Genomic DNA, 18,511 nt, shown 5'->3' with positions numbered 1-18,511 from the left:
AAATATATAAAACATTTATTTTTGTGAGTGAATGCAGCACAATCGCCAACATAAATGAACAACTTTAAAGGCGATTTTCTCAATGTTTCGATTTTTCTGCACCCTCAGATTCCAGATTTTATAATAGTTGTATCTTGGCCAAATATTGTCCTATCCTACCAAACCATACATTAATGGATAGCTTATTTATTCAGCTTTCATGTGATGTATAAATCTCAATTTAAAAAAAATTGACCCATGTGACTGATTTTGTGGTCCATTGTCGCATATATGGAAATGTATTATGTAATATTTTGCATTATATTTTGCACCATGGCAATCAGAATCACACCAACCAGATTCACTGCAAATAATGACACAGCAATAATGACAACCCTTGGTGAAGTAAAGCCTGTGCCGCAGAGAAACAGCCGCTTCAGGAAGCACTCAGCTCCTACAAACAGAGGAACAAGAAGAAACAGAAAATCAAGAAAAGCACAAAAACAATATATTCAAACTAAACATAATAAATATTACAGAACTGTACACCTTAAAGACAAAACAAGGACTTATACTGTCACAGAAGTATAAAGTTCACCCGAGCTCAGAGCTAACTACAGGTCATAGGTTAGCCCACTTGGGCACTGGACGAGGAGGTGATGGACCCCAATAGCAGCAGCGTGGCTCAGAGCCCAGGGGGGAAGTAAGTCGACCGGAAGTTGAAGTCGGCCGCGTGCCGCCATCTTGTAGCAGAACTTCACCTGCAGTTAGCATCCCATTGACTCCCATTCATTTTGGCATCACTTTGACAGCGAATAACTTTACATCTGAGGCGTTTAAAGACTCCATTTGTCCATTATTTATTTCTAAAGAAACACGACAATGTATAAAATGCTCCATTACCTTGTAGCTTATGTTATGGCCCCGTAGAAGCAGTTTTTGTAAAAGTAGGCTAACGATTGCGTCATAACCACGCGACTCTCTGTCGCACAGTAGAGAGATTACCGTATGGACGGGAGGAGAAGCTCGCGGGCAATCGGGGGGACGTGGAGGCAAAATGACAATATAATTAATCAGAATACTTAGCAAAAGTTGCTCCTGCTCCAAGCTTATGGACAGCTCCTACTCACACTCTCCGTCTCTGCAAGATTCGGAAGGGAATGATTCAGATTTCTCTTGGCACAGCTACTAGAAGACAGACGGGTTGCTCACGTGGTCCGTGTAAAGCTTTGCTCGGTTTGAGTCTGCGCGTCAGGAAAGGAAGTGCTAAGAAATCGCTAAAAATGGGCTTCACTTGTCTCAATTGAGTTCCAATGGGGTCGCTGTGTCCATTTCTTTTACTGTCTATGCTCAGAGCGAGGGAGAGGAAGAGGAGATCTACACTGAAGGGTTAGTTCACCCAAAAATGAAAATTCTGTCAGTAATTATTACTCACCCTCATGTTGTTCTGTGTGGGCCTCTGACGTGAGTTCACGTAGTGTAACAGCGCAGCGCAACGTCAGAACGTAGGCTCACTATTGGCCGACGCTGGTCATGTGTGTGATGCTGGCCAATAGTGAGCCTACGTTCTGACGTTGCGCTGTTACACTACGTGAACTCACGTCAGAGGCCCAGACAGAACAACATGAATAGTTGAATAAAGTCATTATTTTTGTTGTTTTTTTGCGCACACAAAGTATTCTCGTCGCTTGATAAACGTATGGTTGAGCCTTGGACTATTTTAAACATTGTCTTTACTAACTTTCTGGGCCGGCAAGTTTCAATAACATGGAAGTCTATGAAGGAGTGAGCCAGCTCTCAGATTTCATAAAAAATATCTTAATCTGTGTTCCGAAGATGAACGAAAGTCTGACGGGGTTGGAAGAACATGAGGATGAGTAATTACTGACAGAATTTTCATTTTTGGGTGAACTAACCCTTTAAGGAGAGACTGCTCTCACTCAGCCTGCCCTAACGCATGACCAGAGGACCGTGATCCAATGACGTAATACTCACGACGGCACATACAGAGATCATAGAGGAGCTTCTTTAGTGGCTATAACAGCACTGGAGCTCCGACCTGGCTATGTCACACTGTGGTACGCACAGATGAGGCCCTGAAGGCACACACACCGAGATCCCTTCACAATGGGCCTGTAATTTTATCATTTATGGTCATGTGACCCAGCGAATACTCGTAATTCGTTTTAAAGCCAGATGGCGGGAGAGTTCGAGTTAACTAACAAACAGAGCAACTCAAGTTGTTTTGTTTTGTTTGAGATATAATTCACATATTTTGTCATGTTATGTTTAAATAAGTTTCATAGATAAGAAATGTGTTAGTAAGGTACAGGGTCCAAAGATGACACGGCCCGTTTTAAAGTTGAGAGCAGAGAAACACACTCACCGTTTGGAAATCGCTCTTGCTCTGAAAGTCATGATTGAGGACTCAATTTTTCCGCGCTGTGGGCGGAGCAACGGCGTCACGTCACAGGCGTTAATCTGATTGGTGTTTAGACTCCTGCAATCTCATTAATCCTGTTTGATTGGTTGTTGTTGCACTGCTGTGCACAAAGATATATTTTTTTTGAATTATTAACTATTAAAATTAATTATTGACTATTCTGGTTCACTGTGTTTGAGTTTTCCATTTTGTCCAATTTCAGTTTTCTAATTCATCACTTATTTACTTCTGGCCTTTCATTACTTATACAGTATACTTATTAAAACCTACAGGCAATGTTTATTAGTGTGACTAATATCCTCTAGATGGCAGTCTGGACACACACATGAAATATCAGTTATAATGTCAGTTATAATGATAAAATACACATCAGCAACGAGAGAAAAGTTTATTTGAGATGCTGGTCTTTTAAACACTACAGAAATCATTAGGATCCTCTATTAAAGATACAGTAGAACAAAATCCAGTCAACAGAGCAATCCAACATGACAGAGAAACTAGAGACTTTAATACAATCAGATACAGATTTTACTGAGTTTAACATGAAAACACTGCTTTACAGGGCAATTATTAACATACATAAATACAATTTGTAATACTCCAGTAAAGCAGACACTAAACTATTGACTACATGTTATTGTGATGTTACTTGAAATATTTGAGTTGCACAAGTTTTCTCCTCTAATGCATTTGCTTATGCAGCACAAACATAAATACGCAGGCTAAAATATAGATTTGCAGGACTAATACAACAACACTCTTATAAACTCAATCATGGGCGTCGGAACCATTGTATATGGGTGGGACAAGACCAATGACCAATGATATTATACCCACTCACTTTTACCATCTCTAATTCAGCACATTTGTCTGTTGTGTTCGCTTTTCAGAGCGCCGTCAGTCAAATCCATTCCACTTGAGGAATTAAAATTATATTTTTTAAGTAAAATTAATAAATTAAACTCTATTTCCGCTGAATCGCTACATTATATTTCTCAACGAGCTGCAACTGACGAAAGTAACCGCCCGTTTTACCCTTCCAGTCAAATATTGCGTTGCAAACATCAATAACAGCTTTAAGTTGTCATTGCTGGCAAATGACCATGGTATTAGGGGGATAATCCATGGATAGCTGTGCACTTAATGCACGACGTGGAGGCAAAGAACCGCCCGGCGTTAAGTGGAGTTTAGTTTACTTGTTTAATTAAAAGGCACCAGAATAAAGTTACATGAAATGGTATTTTCTCCAGTAACATTTTTCTGGGGGAGAAAAAGTAAAACCCACTTTTTTTTTTCTTCCGACGCCCATGAGCTCAATGACAATACACAGCTTAAGAAATCAGAATGTTATTGATAAAGTAATGATGTTTATGAGCTCATAATGATGGATTATCAGTTTGTGAGGAGCATCAGATGTATATTAGCAGTAATACAGTTTAATGTGGATCTGCTGAAGTCACTGCTAGAGTCTCATATTCAGAAGATCTGGACTGAAGCTCAAGAGCCGTGTAGGAGTCATCAGGAGCTCTGGACTGAACAGACTGTGAGAGACAGATCAACAACAGCCTGTTTATGTGTGGATCTGCTGAATCTGAGTGTAAAAGTGTGTAAAAGACATTTACTGACTGTGACTGTGCTGTAAACTTCAGCTGTTCTGGACGCTGGATCCAGAGCTGTGTATGTATCATCACTCGCGTCAGCCGCCTATAGAGAAAGATTTATACACTTATATTGCTTCATATACACTGTTGTATTCATAGTTCAATGCAACAATACAATCACACTGTATTGCAGCTGTAGATGGAGGTGTGTGTGTGTGTGTGTGTGTGTGTGTGTGTGTGTATGTGTGTGTGTGTGTGTGTGTGTGTGTGTGTGTGTGTGTGTGTGTGTGTGTGTGTGTGTGTGTGTGCCGACTCGCCTGCTTTTGATTCCCGTCTTCAGTTCCTCCTCTCCTCTTCTTCCTCCTGAAAACAGAGAGAAAATGATTAAAAATATATATTTAAAAAAGAAAAGGCTTGGAATTGAGTCCATTTGCTTTATATGTGAGATTGATTTTGGTCGATTTTTTTGTGTGAACAGACTTAGATTTAGTGTGCAGATAAACTTCACTCACTTTATGAACACGATGATGATGATGATGATGATGATGATGAAGATCAATCCTCCACATCCCGCCACGATCCCAGAAACTGTGAGCAGAGCATCTCTCTGAACCCCTGAAACAAGACGATCATGAAGATCATTTCACACGTGAGACAGATGAAACTGAAAGAGTGTCTGATTATAGAAAATACCTTTAACAGTGAGTGAAACAGACGCTGATCTCTGAGATCCATATTTATTCTGAGCCACACAGTAGAAGCTTCATAAAAAATAAATGAACTAAACACAAATTCATGTTTTGATGTACAATGGTAATTACTTTCAGAAATTAGACGGGGTTTTTTTACAGCAAGGTTTTACAGTGCATCTACACCACTTCAATCCCTAATCCACCAATTAACTGAAGTCTTTCTAGAAAACAAAAAATAAGCATATTCTTGGGACCTTATGTGAATTATATAACAAATTAGATTATGGAATAAAAGCTCCTGGTGAGACAGGTGCATTAGAGCTACAATTAGCATCAAGCTTCATAACACAATTTAAAAGATTAATATTACACTTTAACTCAAAACTCAGTTTAAACAACCATTGAGTTTTTGTATTAACTTCCGATCGCGATCTAATGTGGATTTTAATCATAATGATGTTGAAATATGTTATTTTAGCCTTTTATATGCATGTAAGCAGGCTACATCTTAGCATTTATAATGTAAACACATGAAAATACCCCAAATTGCATGAAAATCACACACAAACCATAATCTATCGTAATCATGTGTTTATTAGCTTCTTGTTTCACGTGTAGAAATGTTTCTTTGGGTTTGTTCTTCCCGGAGCTCAGAACGAGGAAGTGTACAGGACAGTGTCATGCAGAAGAGCAGAGAATATGATCACGTAAGATGATTGACAGCTGTACAGCGAATGAGAGAGCGCTGAGATCATAACTGACACAAAGCAGAAAGAGGAGAGACAGAGCTCGCTCTAAACGCTCTTTCAGCTCTTCAGATCACATAATTCAGTGGGAAATCAATAGAAATGGTATTCAGTATGAAGAAATATTTTGCAAACGTGAGAATAAGTCAATATTTCTCCCAATATACGCACTTTTGGACTAAGAGCCGTAACAGATGCTGTTCAGTGAAGCTGTGAACACAATAAACCAGAGCAGACGTGACTGAATATGAGTGCGTGTTTTTATTCTGTTCAAAATATCAAAAAAAATTACAGATCGATTACTTTGCACTCCTGACATAAATTAAGAAATGAATGTCATTGCAAACTAGTTTTATCATAACCAGTGGTCAAATATTGAAGCTGGAGTCTTTAATCTCTCTAATGAGTTTGTCCAGATCAAGTAAAAATGATGTTTTAACTTTTATGTTGAACAACAATAATCTGGGGCCGTCTGAGATCTTTGTACTAATAATGTCATGCAGTCTGTATGATTGGTCCTGAAATTACCAAACAAATCTGAAGTTAACTCTGAATAATCTGTGAACTATTTCACTAATATTAATGAATCAGTTTGTACTCACATTCAACATTAAGATGAACAGCAGGAGAGATCAGATGATGATGTCCTGTAACGCCACAACTGTAGTTTCCTTCATCAGAACGACTGACTGACTGCAGATGAAGCTGATTCCCTATTCGTTCAGTTATTCTCTGTGTGTTTCTGTACCAGATGAATGTTGTTTGTTCAGGCAGAGAGCAGCTGCTTTTACATGTCAGAGTGACTGAATCTCCCTCTTTCACTCTCTGCTGTGTCTCCACCTGCAGGTCTGACACAACAACAACATCAACAACAACAACAACATCATCATCAACAACATCAACATCAACATCAACAACAACAGATTCACTGTCATCACAACATCAGCATCATGGTGATAATAATACAACAATATTATTAAAACACTAAACTGAAGCAGTTTTATATAAACATGATGTTTCTGTGGCACAGATGGTAGTTTATTCAAAAGCTAATAAAATGTTTCTGTGTTTTATTTCTGAGAGTTCACTAGTTTTACCTGTGACATCAAGCCAAGATCCAGGAACCACTGTCCATCTTTTATCCTGATCATCTGTATATCTGCAGTAGTAGATGTGTTTATCAGCTTCTGTTACATTCATCAAAGTGATGCTGGAAGTGTTTATATTTACACTGTTACACTGAACTCTTCCTCTCTTCTGTGGATCTGAACACAGATCAGGTGATTCTCCATCAGTTACAACAGTTTTGGTCCAGAAACCTTTTACGAGTTCATCACTCTGAGTATATGTTAAAGTACAGGATATTTTCACTGTTGATCCCTTTAATGCACAAACATATGAAGGGCTGTAATTCACTCCCCAATCCTGCAGACCATCAACCCCTGAAACACAGAAATTAGGAAAATAATAAAATCTTTCGTTTTCTCCTGCACTTTTCATAACACACTATAAAGATTTTAGTTGGTGTCTAGTAGGGATGTGCCTGAAGCATTTTGAGCATTTAGTAATTTATTTGTAATAAACACTTTAAGTGGGCTATTTAAAAAGTGTTAGTACTATGTATATGTTAAATTATGTTGTAAAACATATGTGCAGAGTGTGATGTCATATTGTGTGTGCACGTGCGTCTATGGTGCGTGTGAAAGAATATGTCAAAAACATTCGTCCGCAGCCGCTCTACTCCTGACCGCAAGTCCACCGTCAGTGTTGTAGGTAGGCACCGTTTATATACGGTCTATGGTAGGCACTAGGCAGGTTTTTTTGTGTTCATTTCTATTGCATTACGATTGAAAGCAGTATCAATAATGTCAAAAATATGATGTGCAGTCAAGTTCGGGTGTGTGCTGTTTAAATGAGTGTTCTCATCGATACGCTTGTTGTGATTCGCGGAGTTTTGACGAGTTGTATCTGGACGACTTGATATTATTTCTTATTCAAAATGACAATTTGATGGATAATTTTATATTCTGCAATCACATTTTGGTAATGTATTCATTCCGCCATCGCATTTGAGCGCGAAACGCTGCTTGGGTAGTTTCAAAATATAAAAATAATACAATAATTATTTAATTGTTCATATGTGTTTATTCTTGTTAGAAGATCTTTTTTTTTTTTTAACTGATTATGAACACAAATTAAATCACGACATTTATTTTAATTCATGTAATTAATACATTAATTGTATTAATTATAGCATTGATGAAAACAAGCTGATACCAAGGTATTTTAGGCCTACAATTCTAACATAATTTTTCATGAAAAATCATGATTGTATTTATTTATTGTTTTCGAAAGTAAGGTTAATAGTAAGCAGCTTCTTGCAAATGCAATACTCTCCTAAATGCGTAATAAAACCTAAGTGCAAACATTACCGCTTTAATGACTGCCCTTTATTTTTCAGCGCATTTGTTTTACAATATATGACTATTACTGTCATGGTCATGGGATTAATATTATAACTATTATTATGTAGTAGTGTAATGTAGACAGACACAACTAAAAGAGGTTTGAATTTTTCTTTGTTTAATTTGCAGACTCAATATCAGGGTATCTGCACAATTTTTAAAGTCAAATTTAAGGCTTTTTAAGACCTTTTTAAGACCTGAAGAAATCTAAATTAATACCGTACATTAGGGGTGCGCAATATTGACAAAAATATGTCTAGATATTTTCAAAGTTTTGTTGATAATAATTAGATGATATTTTACTGATTGTGTTTTTGTACTGGTACCCTGGCTGGTTTAGGCCTGTTGTTGACAGAAGACTACTCACACACACCGACACACAGCTTTTCCAAAGTTGGATTTGGCCAGGCTCTAACTATAAACAGGAGAAATATCCTCTCAAAACATCGTATAATTTTAACGTTTTAATTAAATGATCCTTTAAATATGAAACTGAAACCACCAGTAGGTGGCGGCACGTCACTGTCTTAATAAGCGAGTTGTTGGAGTCATTTATTCAACCGATTTGATATCGCACACTCCTAAGCACATAAAGAATGAACTTACAAATTTACTCGTTTTCTTCTCTCCTCTCGCGTGCAGGAGACAGATGTAGGCTACTGCCGTAAGTGACGCGAATTGTCACGTGAACAAGCAAATCCACAAAGATAGAATTTAAAAAATAATACGTAGGCCTACGCTAATTAGATAGTTTTAATTTCGAAAGCATTTAGATAAGTCTAATTCAAAGTGTCATCTAAAATGTAAGACCTTTCATAAGTAAAAATAAGAAAAAAAAAATATATATATATATTTTTAAGACTTTTTATGGCCTTAAATTAAAAAAATCTAATTTAAGACCTTTTAAGACTTTAAGGATCCGTGGGGACCCTGAATATGGGTTGGAGCTTTTAATTTTGAGTTCAGGGACCTGGATATTGGATAGGGGGCGAAAAAAAAGGTTGAGAACCACTGTTCTAAAGGGACATGATGATGGAAAAATATATGAGATGGGAGGAAAAACTATATTTCAATGCTTTTGCGTTCAATCCTAATTATATAGTTGGATAATTATGTTGTATATTACAGGCATCCGAGAGCCGCTATATCAATATGCAGAAAATTATCTATAAGAGTTATCTTGTTGTGTTTTAGAAATAAAAAAAAGTGTGCAATATTTCATTATTGTTAATGAATCAGTTTGTACTCACGTTCAACTTTAAGATAAACAGCAGGAGAGATCAGATCTTCATTTCCTCTTACAGCACATCGATAGTATCCTGCATAAGAATATCTGATTGACCACAGATGAAGCTGATTCACTTTCACAATTCCTTCAGTGAATATCTGTGTTTCTCTGTACCAGATGAATGTTGTTTGTTCAGGCAGAGAGCAGCTGCTTTTACATGTCAGAGTGACTGAATCTCCCTCTTTCACTCTCTGCTGTGTCTCCACCTGCAGGTCTGACACAACAACTGTCTGTCATCTTATTGTCTTAATGAAATTCTGTCATCACATCATCAACTTTATATGGTGATAATACTAAAATGACAATAATGACGACACTAATGAAGCAGTTCAGACAGCAGTTATATAATATCCCAGCTAACAGGGAACGTTCTCATAACTTTAGCTAACGTTCTGTCAAGGTTCTCTCAAAGTTGTGAACAAACGTTCTTCCAGTAACATTAATAGAGTGTTTGTTCAATGTTTTCTGGTCTTTAATAATGTTCTCAGAAGGTTTGCACAAAAACATTATTTATACATTGTTTGTTGAAGGTTTTTTAAATGTTTTCATTATGTTGGGAGAAAACATTCTTAGAACAACATTCTTGAAAAATGTTGAGACACTGATTTACTGATCACATCTGAAGTCTAATCACTATCATGATCAGTATACCAGTATTACAGTAGTATCGCGATACTAAAGCTTCAAAATTCTGGCGATGTCGTCGTATTTTTTAAACGGTACTGTATGGCATGTTTCATGTGCGGCAGGTACACTTTTAAACGTTCATTTGACCACGCATGCCTGCAAAAACAGTAAAAGGTCATTTTTTTGAGTGCCGTTGCCTTTTGTGCTCGGTGTAGTAAATGCTGTGTAGAATTAGCGCATTATTGAGTGTTTCCCGATGCTTCAGTTCATTTTGCAGTGAGTTGCGATTGCACGTCGTTGTTCACGCTGCAGTTTATCAGGAGAAAGGGCCTGAAATGATTTACAAAAATAGCAGCTCAAGCAACACTTAATCAACATTATAATAGCTTTATATAAGAATGTATTCTCACAGTGTTCTGTTGCTCATTTGACCACTTCTGGAACAAGTGTAATAGTTCATTTCTAGAAACACCTTTGCGAAGACAATTCAGACGAATGCAATGCCTTTAGTGATGGGTGCTTTCGAAAAACTGCTCGTCTGCTTCATGAAGCTTTGAAACTTTAATCTTTTGTTTCGAATCAACGAGGCTTCGTTACGTCATAACTGTTTAGAAACTTTCAAAATTTCAATGGTTCAATGAATCATGTGGATTCACTGAGAAACATTGAACAAACGTCTCAGGTTTTACCTGATCTCTGATCAGTTTTATACATCTGTAGTCGTTTTAATGAGACAATAGTATAATTAAAAGCAATAATAGTAGTAATAGTGTCTTATTGGCCTGTTTAGCTGAGCAATCCATTGAACAAACAAAACATGCCCTGAAAATTGTTTTGTTTTTTAAATCACATGTTATACAGACACTTGATATTTAATCGTATTAGATGATTAGTTAATTGTATTTGATCGATTTTACTTTCAATAAAGCGTTTGCAATGGTTTTTTAAAAGGTGTTTTTTCTGCATGTTTGGCCTGAGTTTTTGTTGCATTTACACTGTTCTGACCAGCAGGGGTCACCAGAGTGTGGCGTTCGGTTTAACGATTCAGCGACTCAATCATTAACATTTGCTGCTATCTACTCGCGGCTTTAGTTTCCCATCTAAAATTAGGCCCATTCATTCATTTTTTTCAAACATTTAATTTTTCTATATTCAGAGATTTATATTTAAGACATTAATCTCATAACATTGTTTATGCAATTGTAATTGCAGTGCAAATAATGTAGAGAGGTAGACTGTTCCCAGGTTTTGGGCCTGCAGTCGCAAAAGCGCGATCGCCTCGTTTTCTAAGTCTAGATCTAGGCACAATGAGTCGACAGTGATCACTAGATCTCAGAGTTCTAGAAGGAGTGTATGGATAGAGTAGATCAGTCAGGTACTGAGGGGCCAATTTGTTGAGGGCTTTATAAACAAATAATACAATTTAAAAATCAATTCTTAATCTGACAGGTAGCCAGTGCAGTGTGGATAAAATAGGGGTGATCGACTGATACTTGCGGGACTCAAAACATTCACCTCATAACATTGTTTATGCAATTGTAATTGCAATGCAAATGCATAAATACCACATTGGTGTGTGTTCAATACACACTGCTGTATGTGTGTGTGTGTGTGTGTGTGTGTGTGTGTGTGTGTGTGTGTGTGTGTGTGTGTGTGTGTGTGTGTGTGTGTGTGTGTGTGTGTGTGTGTGTGTGTGTGTGTGTGTGTGCACTAGGGATGCGCGGTATACCGGTACTGCAAAAATACCGGTATATATTCAAACAGTACAATATCATAATTTTACTCAATTCGGTATTTGATGCGCTGCTGTTTCGAAGTTCACCGCTAAGCGGCAGTGCGCTACCCAAACTGACGCGTGTCACGCACAACCGGCAAACGGTGACAACGGAGGAACACGATGGATCAAACAGATGAAGCTCATTCTACATGCCCGAAATTAATAAATAAAGAGAGCAGTAGGAGTGAAATATGGCATTACTTTGCCTACAAAAGTAATGAGAAAGGTGAAGCAACAGACCTCAATGCACCACTCATTGAATTTGCCACGGGAGGCAACCAAGCGGCAACCTCCCCGTCTCTCTCTAAACCAACACGGAAGTGAGTTAAACTGCAATTCGTTGACTGGCCGCTTGAGGCTGATGTCAAAAGTGAGTCAAATCTGTATCTCCCCCATGTTAAAATGCCAAATTTTACAGCAGAAAAAAACGTGTTTACAGCCTGGTGTCTGTATGTGGCTTTGGTCTATACAGCTAAGTTTGCCCTTCATGACAACTGTGAGGGGGGTGAATTTTTTTATAACTCATCCGTTTAGTTGATTAATATTTAAAATTCTGCATAATTAAGGGTGTGGCCACTTGAGTGACAGGTGGGTTGTCGCTGATGTCAATGCTAGCCGTTTGTCTGCTGTTACTAGCCGTCACTTCACCTCAGCAAGTGTTAGCTGCTGAACTTGCCATCTCTGCCGTGTTTTGTGCTTTTTTTTCGGGATTATTTCATACAATTTAATACACCCATTAAGTTACTTTGCCCACGGCTTAGGATTCCGTCGTTGTCGTCGAGTATCGTTCGAGAGAACAACCAGCGCTGTATTTCAGTTGTTTTCCTCTGTGAACATGCACTAATGGATGTCTGACAATTTCGTTGCTTTTTGGAGTTTTCAGATTTAAAAACGTCAATAAAGGCTCGTTCGTTCTGCACTCACGGAACAGATAGATTATAATATGCTTATGTACCGTCAGCTGAAATCATGCAGGCGTCGGCGCTTTCTCCGATCATGCAATAAATGCACATCCATGAATGAGCGCGGATTTTCTAGCGCATTTACTTGAACTTCATAGGCAATATATCTATGGTTTAACCCATTTGAGAGGCGGCCAAAATCAGAATTTAAAATGGACTGAATAAGCTCTCTACGAACTTGATGAGCGATGCCGCGCTGACGGACCATAGACTATACAAAAGGAGTGACTGAACACATGTAACGTTATGCACATAAATCACTGTCACACACACTCTCTCAGAGTAATATTAAGAGTTCCTGCATTATACATTTTCAACTAACGTTAGTAGAATAGTACAGAATCACGATACAGTCTCACATGTAGCCATGTCTTTTAACTATTATAATATTTCGAAGGGCAAAAATAGGAACTTTTAATTGGCTTTACTGTCATCAACTGTACGCAGACTTGGTACTGTCAGTTGCATATAACGTTATAGAATTACCTCCCCAGCCTGCATAGAAATAAACATATATCAATGCCCAGCCTGAACTAAAAACTCGATCACCTCGAGCTAGGTGATTTCAGATACAGCCAGGCTCCAGCTCAAGCCCCGCCTCTGCCCATCCGGGAGTGACGCAAGGCCAAGATGGCGACGGCCGGCCCCGCCCACTTTAGGCTTCAAAAATGCTCTTCAGAAACCTACGGGTGACGTCACGGACACTACGTCCATATTTTTTTACAGTCTATGGAGGCAACACATCAAATCTGGCTAAGCACTTGTCACTTGCTCATACTGACTTGTTCGAAGAGTTCAGAGATCGACAGGTGAGTCCATCGTTCAACTGATTTAATTAAGACTTTTATTCATAGCGCACATACATCAGAGCTTATCAATTAAATATGACACGGTAAACACGAAAGCTCAAATGTTGCTTGCATGACATGCTAGAACCAATGAAGTTTAGGTCTCATAATTTTTGCACTTTCAAACAATCATATATTAATTGAATTTGAATGAATAAAGAGATTAGTGATATTCATTTTAGTATTAGTGATAGTAAAATGAATGGCATATCGCTGCTGCTGTGGCGAGTGCGACCCCTAGAGGAATCAGCCGAGAGAGAGAGAGTAATAGTAATATGGATATTACTAATATGAATGTTAGAGTAACACTTTACATTTAAGCTACATTTGTCAACATTCATTAGGTAACCTGACCTAACAGTATTATAGCATTTATTAATCTAGATCAATCAGTAATTATTATTTAAATATACTAATACATGTTTAGCATGTTACCATTACTTTATGCAATGCATTAAACTAATATGAACCCGAACCCAAACACAAACCAAACAGTAATCAAACCAAGATGAATAAATTCTATAAATGTTGATAATTCTCTGTTGATGCATGACAGCTAATGGTTTACATGTCATTTCATTATTCTATTATTATTCTATATTAATCAATTATTGTAGATATTAACCTATTTTAATTGTGTCATTTCAGGTTTCATTTTTTTTTTTTATCAAAATTTAACCTACTGTTAAGTTCCCTGACTGTTTTTTATTTATTTATTTATTTTAACATTTTGATACTTTTTGTTTGCACATTCGGTACTGCAGAGTTTCAAGCAGTGTTTTTTAATAAAATAGTTTCAATTCACTTAAATTTTGAGGCTGGTTATTTGTCACCTGTGGTATCGATTTAGTATCGATACCGAGGTATTAGGTTCTGGTACCGTACCGAAACCAAAATTGTGGTATCGAGCCATCCCTAGTGTGCACTTGGATGGGTGAAATGCAAAGCACAAATTCCAAGTATGGGACACTATACTTTGCTACATGTCATGTCACGTTCACTTATCTAAAGTCACTTCATGCAGCTTCTGTGCTTCTGTGCTAATATGAATTTTGTTTACACCGATTTATTTAATTGGTAACGATAGTGAAGTGACGTGACGTTAGGGGTGTGTGATCTTGATAAAAAGTGTGTTTATTGTCCTGGTACCTCGGCAGGTTTAGGACTGCCATGGACAGCTGACTCTGTCTGGTGGTCAGTTCACAGCAGTGACAGAAATTATTTTTCCCAATACGTTTCAATTTATTTTTACCTTTTATGGGATTTTTACCTTTATAAATCCATTTTTTAAAACTAATTATGTGCATGCATCATTTTATGTGTCTATTTCATAAATTTAATCAAATTCAATTTTAATAATAAGGCACAATAGGGCTGTTATCAATCAAATTAAATAAGTATCAACAAAATTCATCTTTGCAATGGAGAGGAAACAGAAGCTGCATTTGAAGTGGCATTTAGATGCATTTACACAGAATCATTAATGCAGCTCAGAGGTGACAAATGAATAATCTGCAGTTACAAATGCATAAATAATGTTTTGATGTTTTAAAGATAAAACGTTGAATATTGGTATTTGAAATGATTTAAAAGATGAAAAGATACTTTAAATGTGAAATTAAAACCGCCAGTAGGTGGCAGCAAGTCACTGTTAATGAGTGAGTCATTGCGATTCAACTAATTCATCCTAAGGGCTGATTCATTCAGGAATGTCTTAATCCATCTTAGTCACTGATTCAACTGATTTGCTCAAAAGCGGATTCATTCAGTAAGGAAACACTGCCATGTGTTGCTCAGAGACGCGATTACAGTGCTGTGGCTTTGTTTTGAACTATTTTGTTTGGCGAAATAGAGCAAAAACTGTCTAAAATGTAAGTCACTTAATATTAACTTCTTGTTTATTAAACTTGTATACAATCAATATCACATTTGTTACCATGCTGATATCTGGAGAAAAACTCTCTAGTCTAACACTAGTGTAATCTACTAGACTACAACACGTAGTGTATGCATGCTCTCTCTGGGTGTGTGTGAGGGATATACTCGATAATGTCAGATCGCACATCGTTAAAACAACAATTACCATATTATCGCAGACAATATATATCGCACACCCCTACGTGACGTGTAGCCAGGTATAGTGTCCCATACTTGGAATTTTTGCTTTGCATTTCACCCATACAAGTGCACACACAGAGCAGAACGTACTGAACACACACATACAACGTGAACACACACATAGTGAACAGCCATTTTTGCTGCGGCGCCCAGGGAGCGATTGGGGGTTCGATGTCTTGCTCAAGGGCACCTCAGTTGTGGGTAAAGAGAGTGGAAGAGTTCATTCACTCCCCGACCTACACTTCCTGCAGGAACCAATCAACGTTCCTATAATGTTGAGTTGTTCATAAAAGTGAAGTTGATATAATGTTTCAGGAACATCATACTAATCTTGAAAAAAACGTTCCACTAACATTAAGAAAACTGGACATGTTACCGTTTCCAGAACCAAAACAATGTTTGGAAAACGTTCTTAGAACAATAATTCGTTAGCTGGGATAATGCTTCATGTTGACAGTCTCATCACACCTGACAAACACAGCTGATATAAAGAGCTGTTGTGCTCTGGATCATGTGCTCATCTCATTCCTTTCTGTTTCTCCCTGAACTTTCCTGTCATTTATGCACTACTATATAATAAATGCAAAAAGACTAGTTTTACCTGTGACATCAAGACGAGCTCCAGGAATCACTGTCCATCTATTATCCTGATAATCTGTAATTCTGCAGTAGTAGATGTGTTTATCAGCTTCTGTTACAGCCGTCAAAGTGATGCTGGAAGTGTTTATATTTACACTGTTACACTGAATCCCTCCTCTCTTCTGTGGATCTGAACACAGATCAGGTGATTCTCCATCAGTTACAACAGATTTGATCCAGAAACCTTCTACGAGTTCATCACTCTGAGGATATGTTAAAGTACAGGATATTGTCACTGTTGATCCCTTTAATGCACAAACATATGAAGGGCTGTAATTCACTCCCCAATCCAGCAGACCATCAACCCCTGAAACACAGAAATGAGGAAAATAATTAAAGGGATAGTTCACCCAAAAATGAAAATTCTGTCATCATTTACTCACCCTCAAGTTGTTCCAAACCTGTATGAGTTTCTTTGTTCTGCTGAACACAAAGGAAGATATTTGGAAGAATGTTTGTAATCAACAGATCTCGGTCCCCATTGACTACCATAGTAGGAAAAAAATATACTATGGTAGGCAATGGGGACCGAGATCTGTTTGGTTACAAACATTCTTCCAAATATCTTCCTTTGTGTTCAGCAGAACAAAGAAACTCATACAGGTTTGGAACAACTTGAGGGTGAGTAAATGATGACAGAATTTGCATTTTTGGGTGAACTATCCCTTTAAAGAGGCTTTCAGCAACAAATACAGAAATCTTTCATCACACCAAAGATTTTTGTACCTTTATACATTCACCCAAATGAAATGTAGAAATTCCAAGTGTGTGAAATATTTCACTAATATTAATGAATCAGTTTGTACTCACATCCTACTTTAAGATAAACAGGAGGAGAGATCAGATGTTCATGTCCTGTAACGCCACATCTGTAGTTTCCTGCATCAGAACGACTGACTGACTGCAGATGAAGCTGATTCACTTTCAGTGATTCTTCAGTTATTCTCTGTGTGTTTCTGTACCAGATGAATGTTGTTTGTTCAGGCAGAGAGCAGCTGCTTTTACATGTCAGAGTGACTGAATCTCCCTCTTTCACACTCTGCTGTGTCTCCACCTGCAGGTCTGACACAACAACAACAACAACAACAACATCATCATCATCAACATCATCAACAACATCAACAACATCATCAACAACAACAACAACAACAACAACAACAAGATTCACTGTCAGGTTAAAGTTAAGAGTTCATCCAAAAATAAAAATTCAGTCCTTTATCATTATTTATGGTTTTGCGGCGCATATGCGGTCCAGGTATGCGGCGCATCCCATGCAACAAGAGATTAAGACAGTTGCCAAATTGCTTTATGTTACACTTACTCTCACTTCAGCTGCTGTGTAAACAGTAGGGTAGTAACGGTTCACAAAATTCACGGTTCGGTTCGATACGATACACTTGTGTCACGGTTCGGTACATTTTTGATACAGCAAAAAGAAAGAAATGGCAGAGAAATTTCCTTGATTTATTTTTTTTTTATTCTTTTTTTTTATTAAAACTAACATCATAAAGTATGCTTTTTTTTTTACTTTGAGCAATTCTGGAGCTATAATTGACTCTTCTTAGGAGCATATAAAACAAAACAGCTCATTGGAAAAAATATTGTAGTAGTTATAAACAAAGGTTTATTTTAGTTCAGATTAACATTTGAGGGCAGCAATTGTATTCATAATGTCAAAATAAAACCGACGTAATGTTACCTGAAGGCATTATAGCCTACTATTCCTGCCAAACTTCCATAGTTGCAGTTAGTGTTACTACAGTAAATCCATGGTGAATGTTGCTGATCTGTGGATAGTTCATTCATGGCACACACTGATCTATATAGAATGTCATTATATAGATCAGTGATGGCACAATGTTTCTTCCTGGTTTCCACGTCAGCACTGTTTGATCCGTTAATAACGGAGAAATGTGTGTTGTAGTTGTCTTTTGGACTATTCGATAATAATAATGACACAGACACACGGAGATCACATCTAGCTCGCTTTACTTCTCTACCGGAAACTCCCGGATCATACCAACTATACAAACTGTATGGGGTGACCTGGTAAGTACCATTCACTGCCTATACTACATCCCCCTTCTTAAGCATTTAACAAAGTATTACTTTGATATAAAGCAAAACAGTATGCTGTATATATATAACCAGTGTGTCAAATACACATTTGCTATGAACAAGCAATAATAACACTAAATCTAGCATACTTAAGTAAGCACATAATCTTTAAACCATGCTGGTTGTTTAATGATGCGTCCAACTCTTGTGCATTCTGGACGTCTCTCGCTCCTTTTCTCTTCTTGAGAAGACTCAACTGGACCAGGCT

The 18,511-nt window shown here is 37.5% G+C and overlaps 1 protein-coding gene across 1 annotated transcript in view; it reads right to left on the bottom strand.

Annotated features, from left to right (window-relative positions):
- Positions 1-2,796: 2,796 nt before the first annotated feature.
- LOC311286588 (sialoadhesin-like) overlaps positions 2,797-18,511 on the bottom strand; it is a 43,044-nt gene continuing 27,329 nt past the window's right edge. The window contains exons 4-12 of the mRNA XM_084402819.1: positions 16,996-17,247; positions 16,148-16,492; positions 9,177-9,428; positions 6,559-6,903; positions 6,064-6,309; positions 4,536-4,638; positions 4,341-4,386; positions 4,049-4,126; positions 2,797-3,963 (exon numbers count right to left, since the gene is read on the bottom strand). Of these exons, the coding sequence (XP_084258945.1) occupies positions 3,859-3,963; positions 4,049-4,126; positions 4,341-4,386; positions 4,536-4,638; positions 6,064-6,309; positions 6,559-6,903; positions 9,177-9,428; positions 16,148-16,492; positions 16,996-17,247 (1,772 nt within the window). The 3' untranslated portion in view covers positions 2,797-3,858. The remainder of the gene's footprint in view (positions 3,964-4,048; positions 4,127-4,340; positions 4,387-4,535; positions 4,639-6,063; positions 6,310-6,558; positions 6,904-9,176; positions 9,429-16,147; positions 16,493-16,995; positions 17,248-18,511) is intronic.

Source organism: Rutilus rutilus, assembly GCF_951802725.1.
Source record: "Rutilus rutilus genome assembly, chromosome: 2".
In the NCBI taxonomy this organism is placed as follows: domain Eukaryota; kingdom Metazoa; phylum Chordata; class Actinopteri; order Cypriniformes; family Leuciscidae; genus Rutilus; species Rutilus rutilus.
This window is presented reverse-complemented; position numbering and strand designations above follow the sequence as displayed.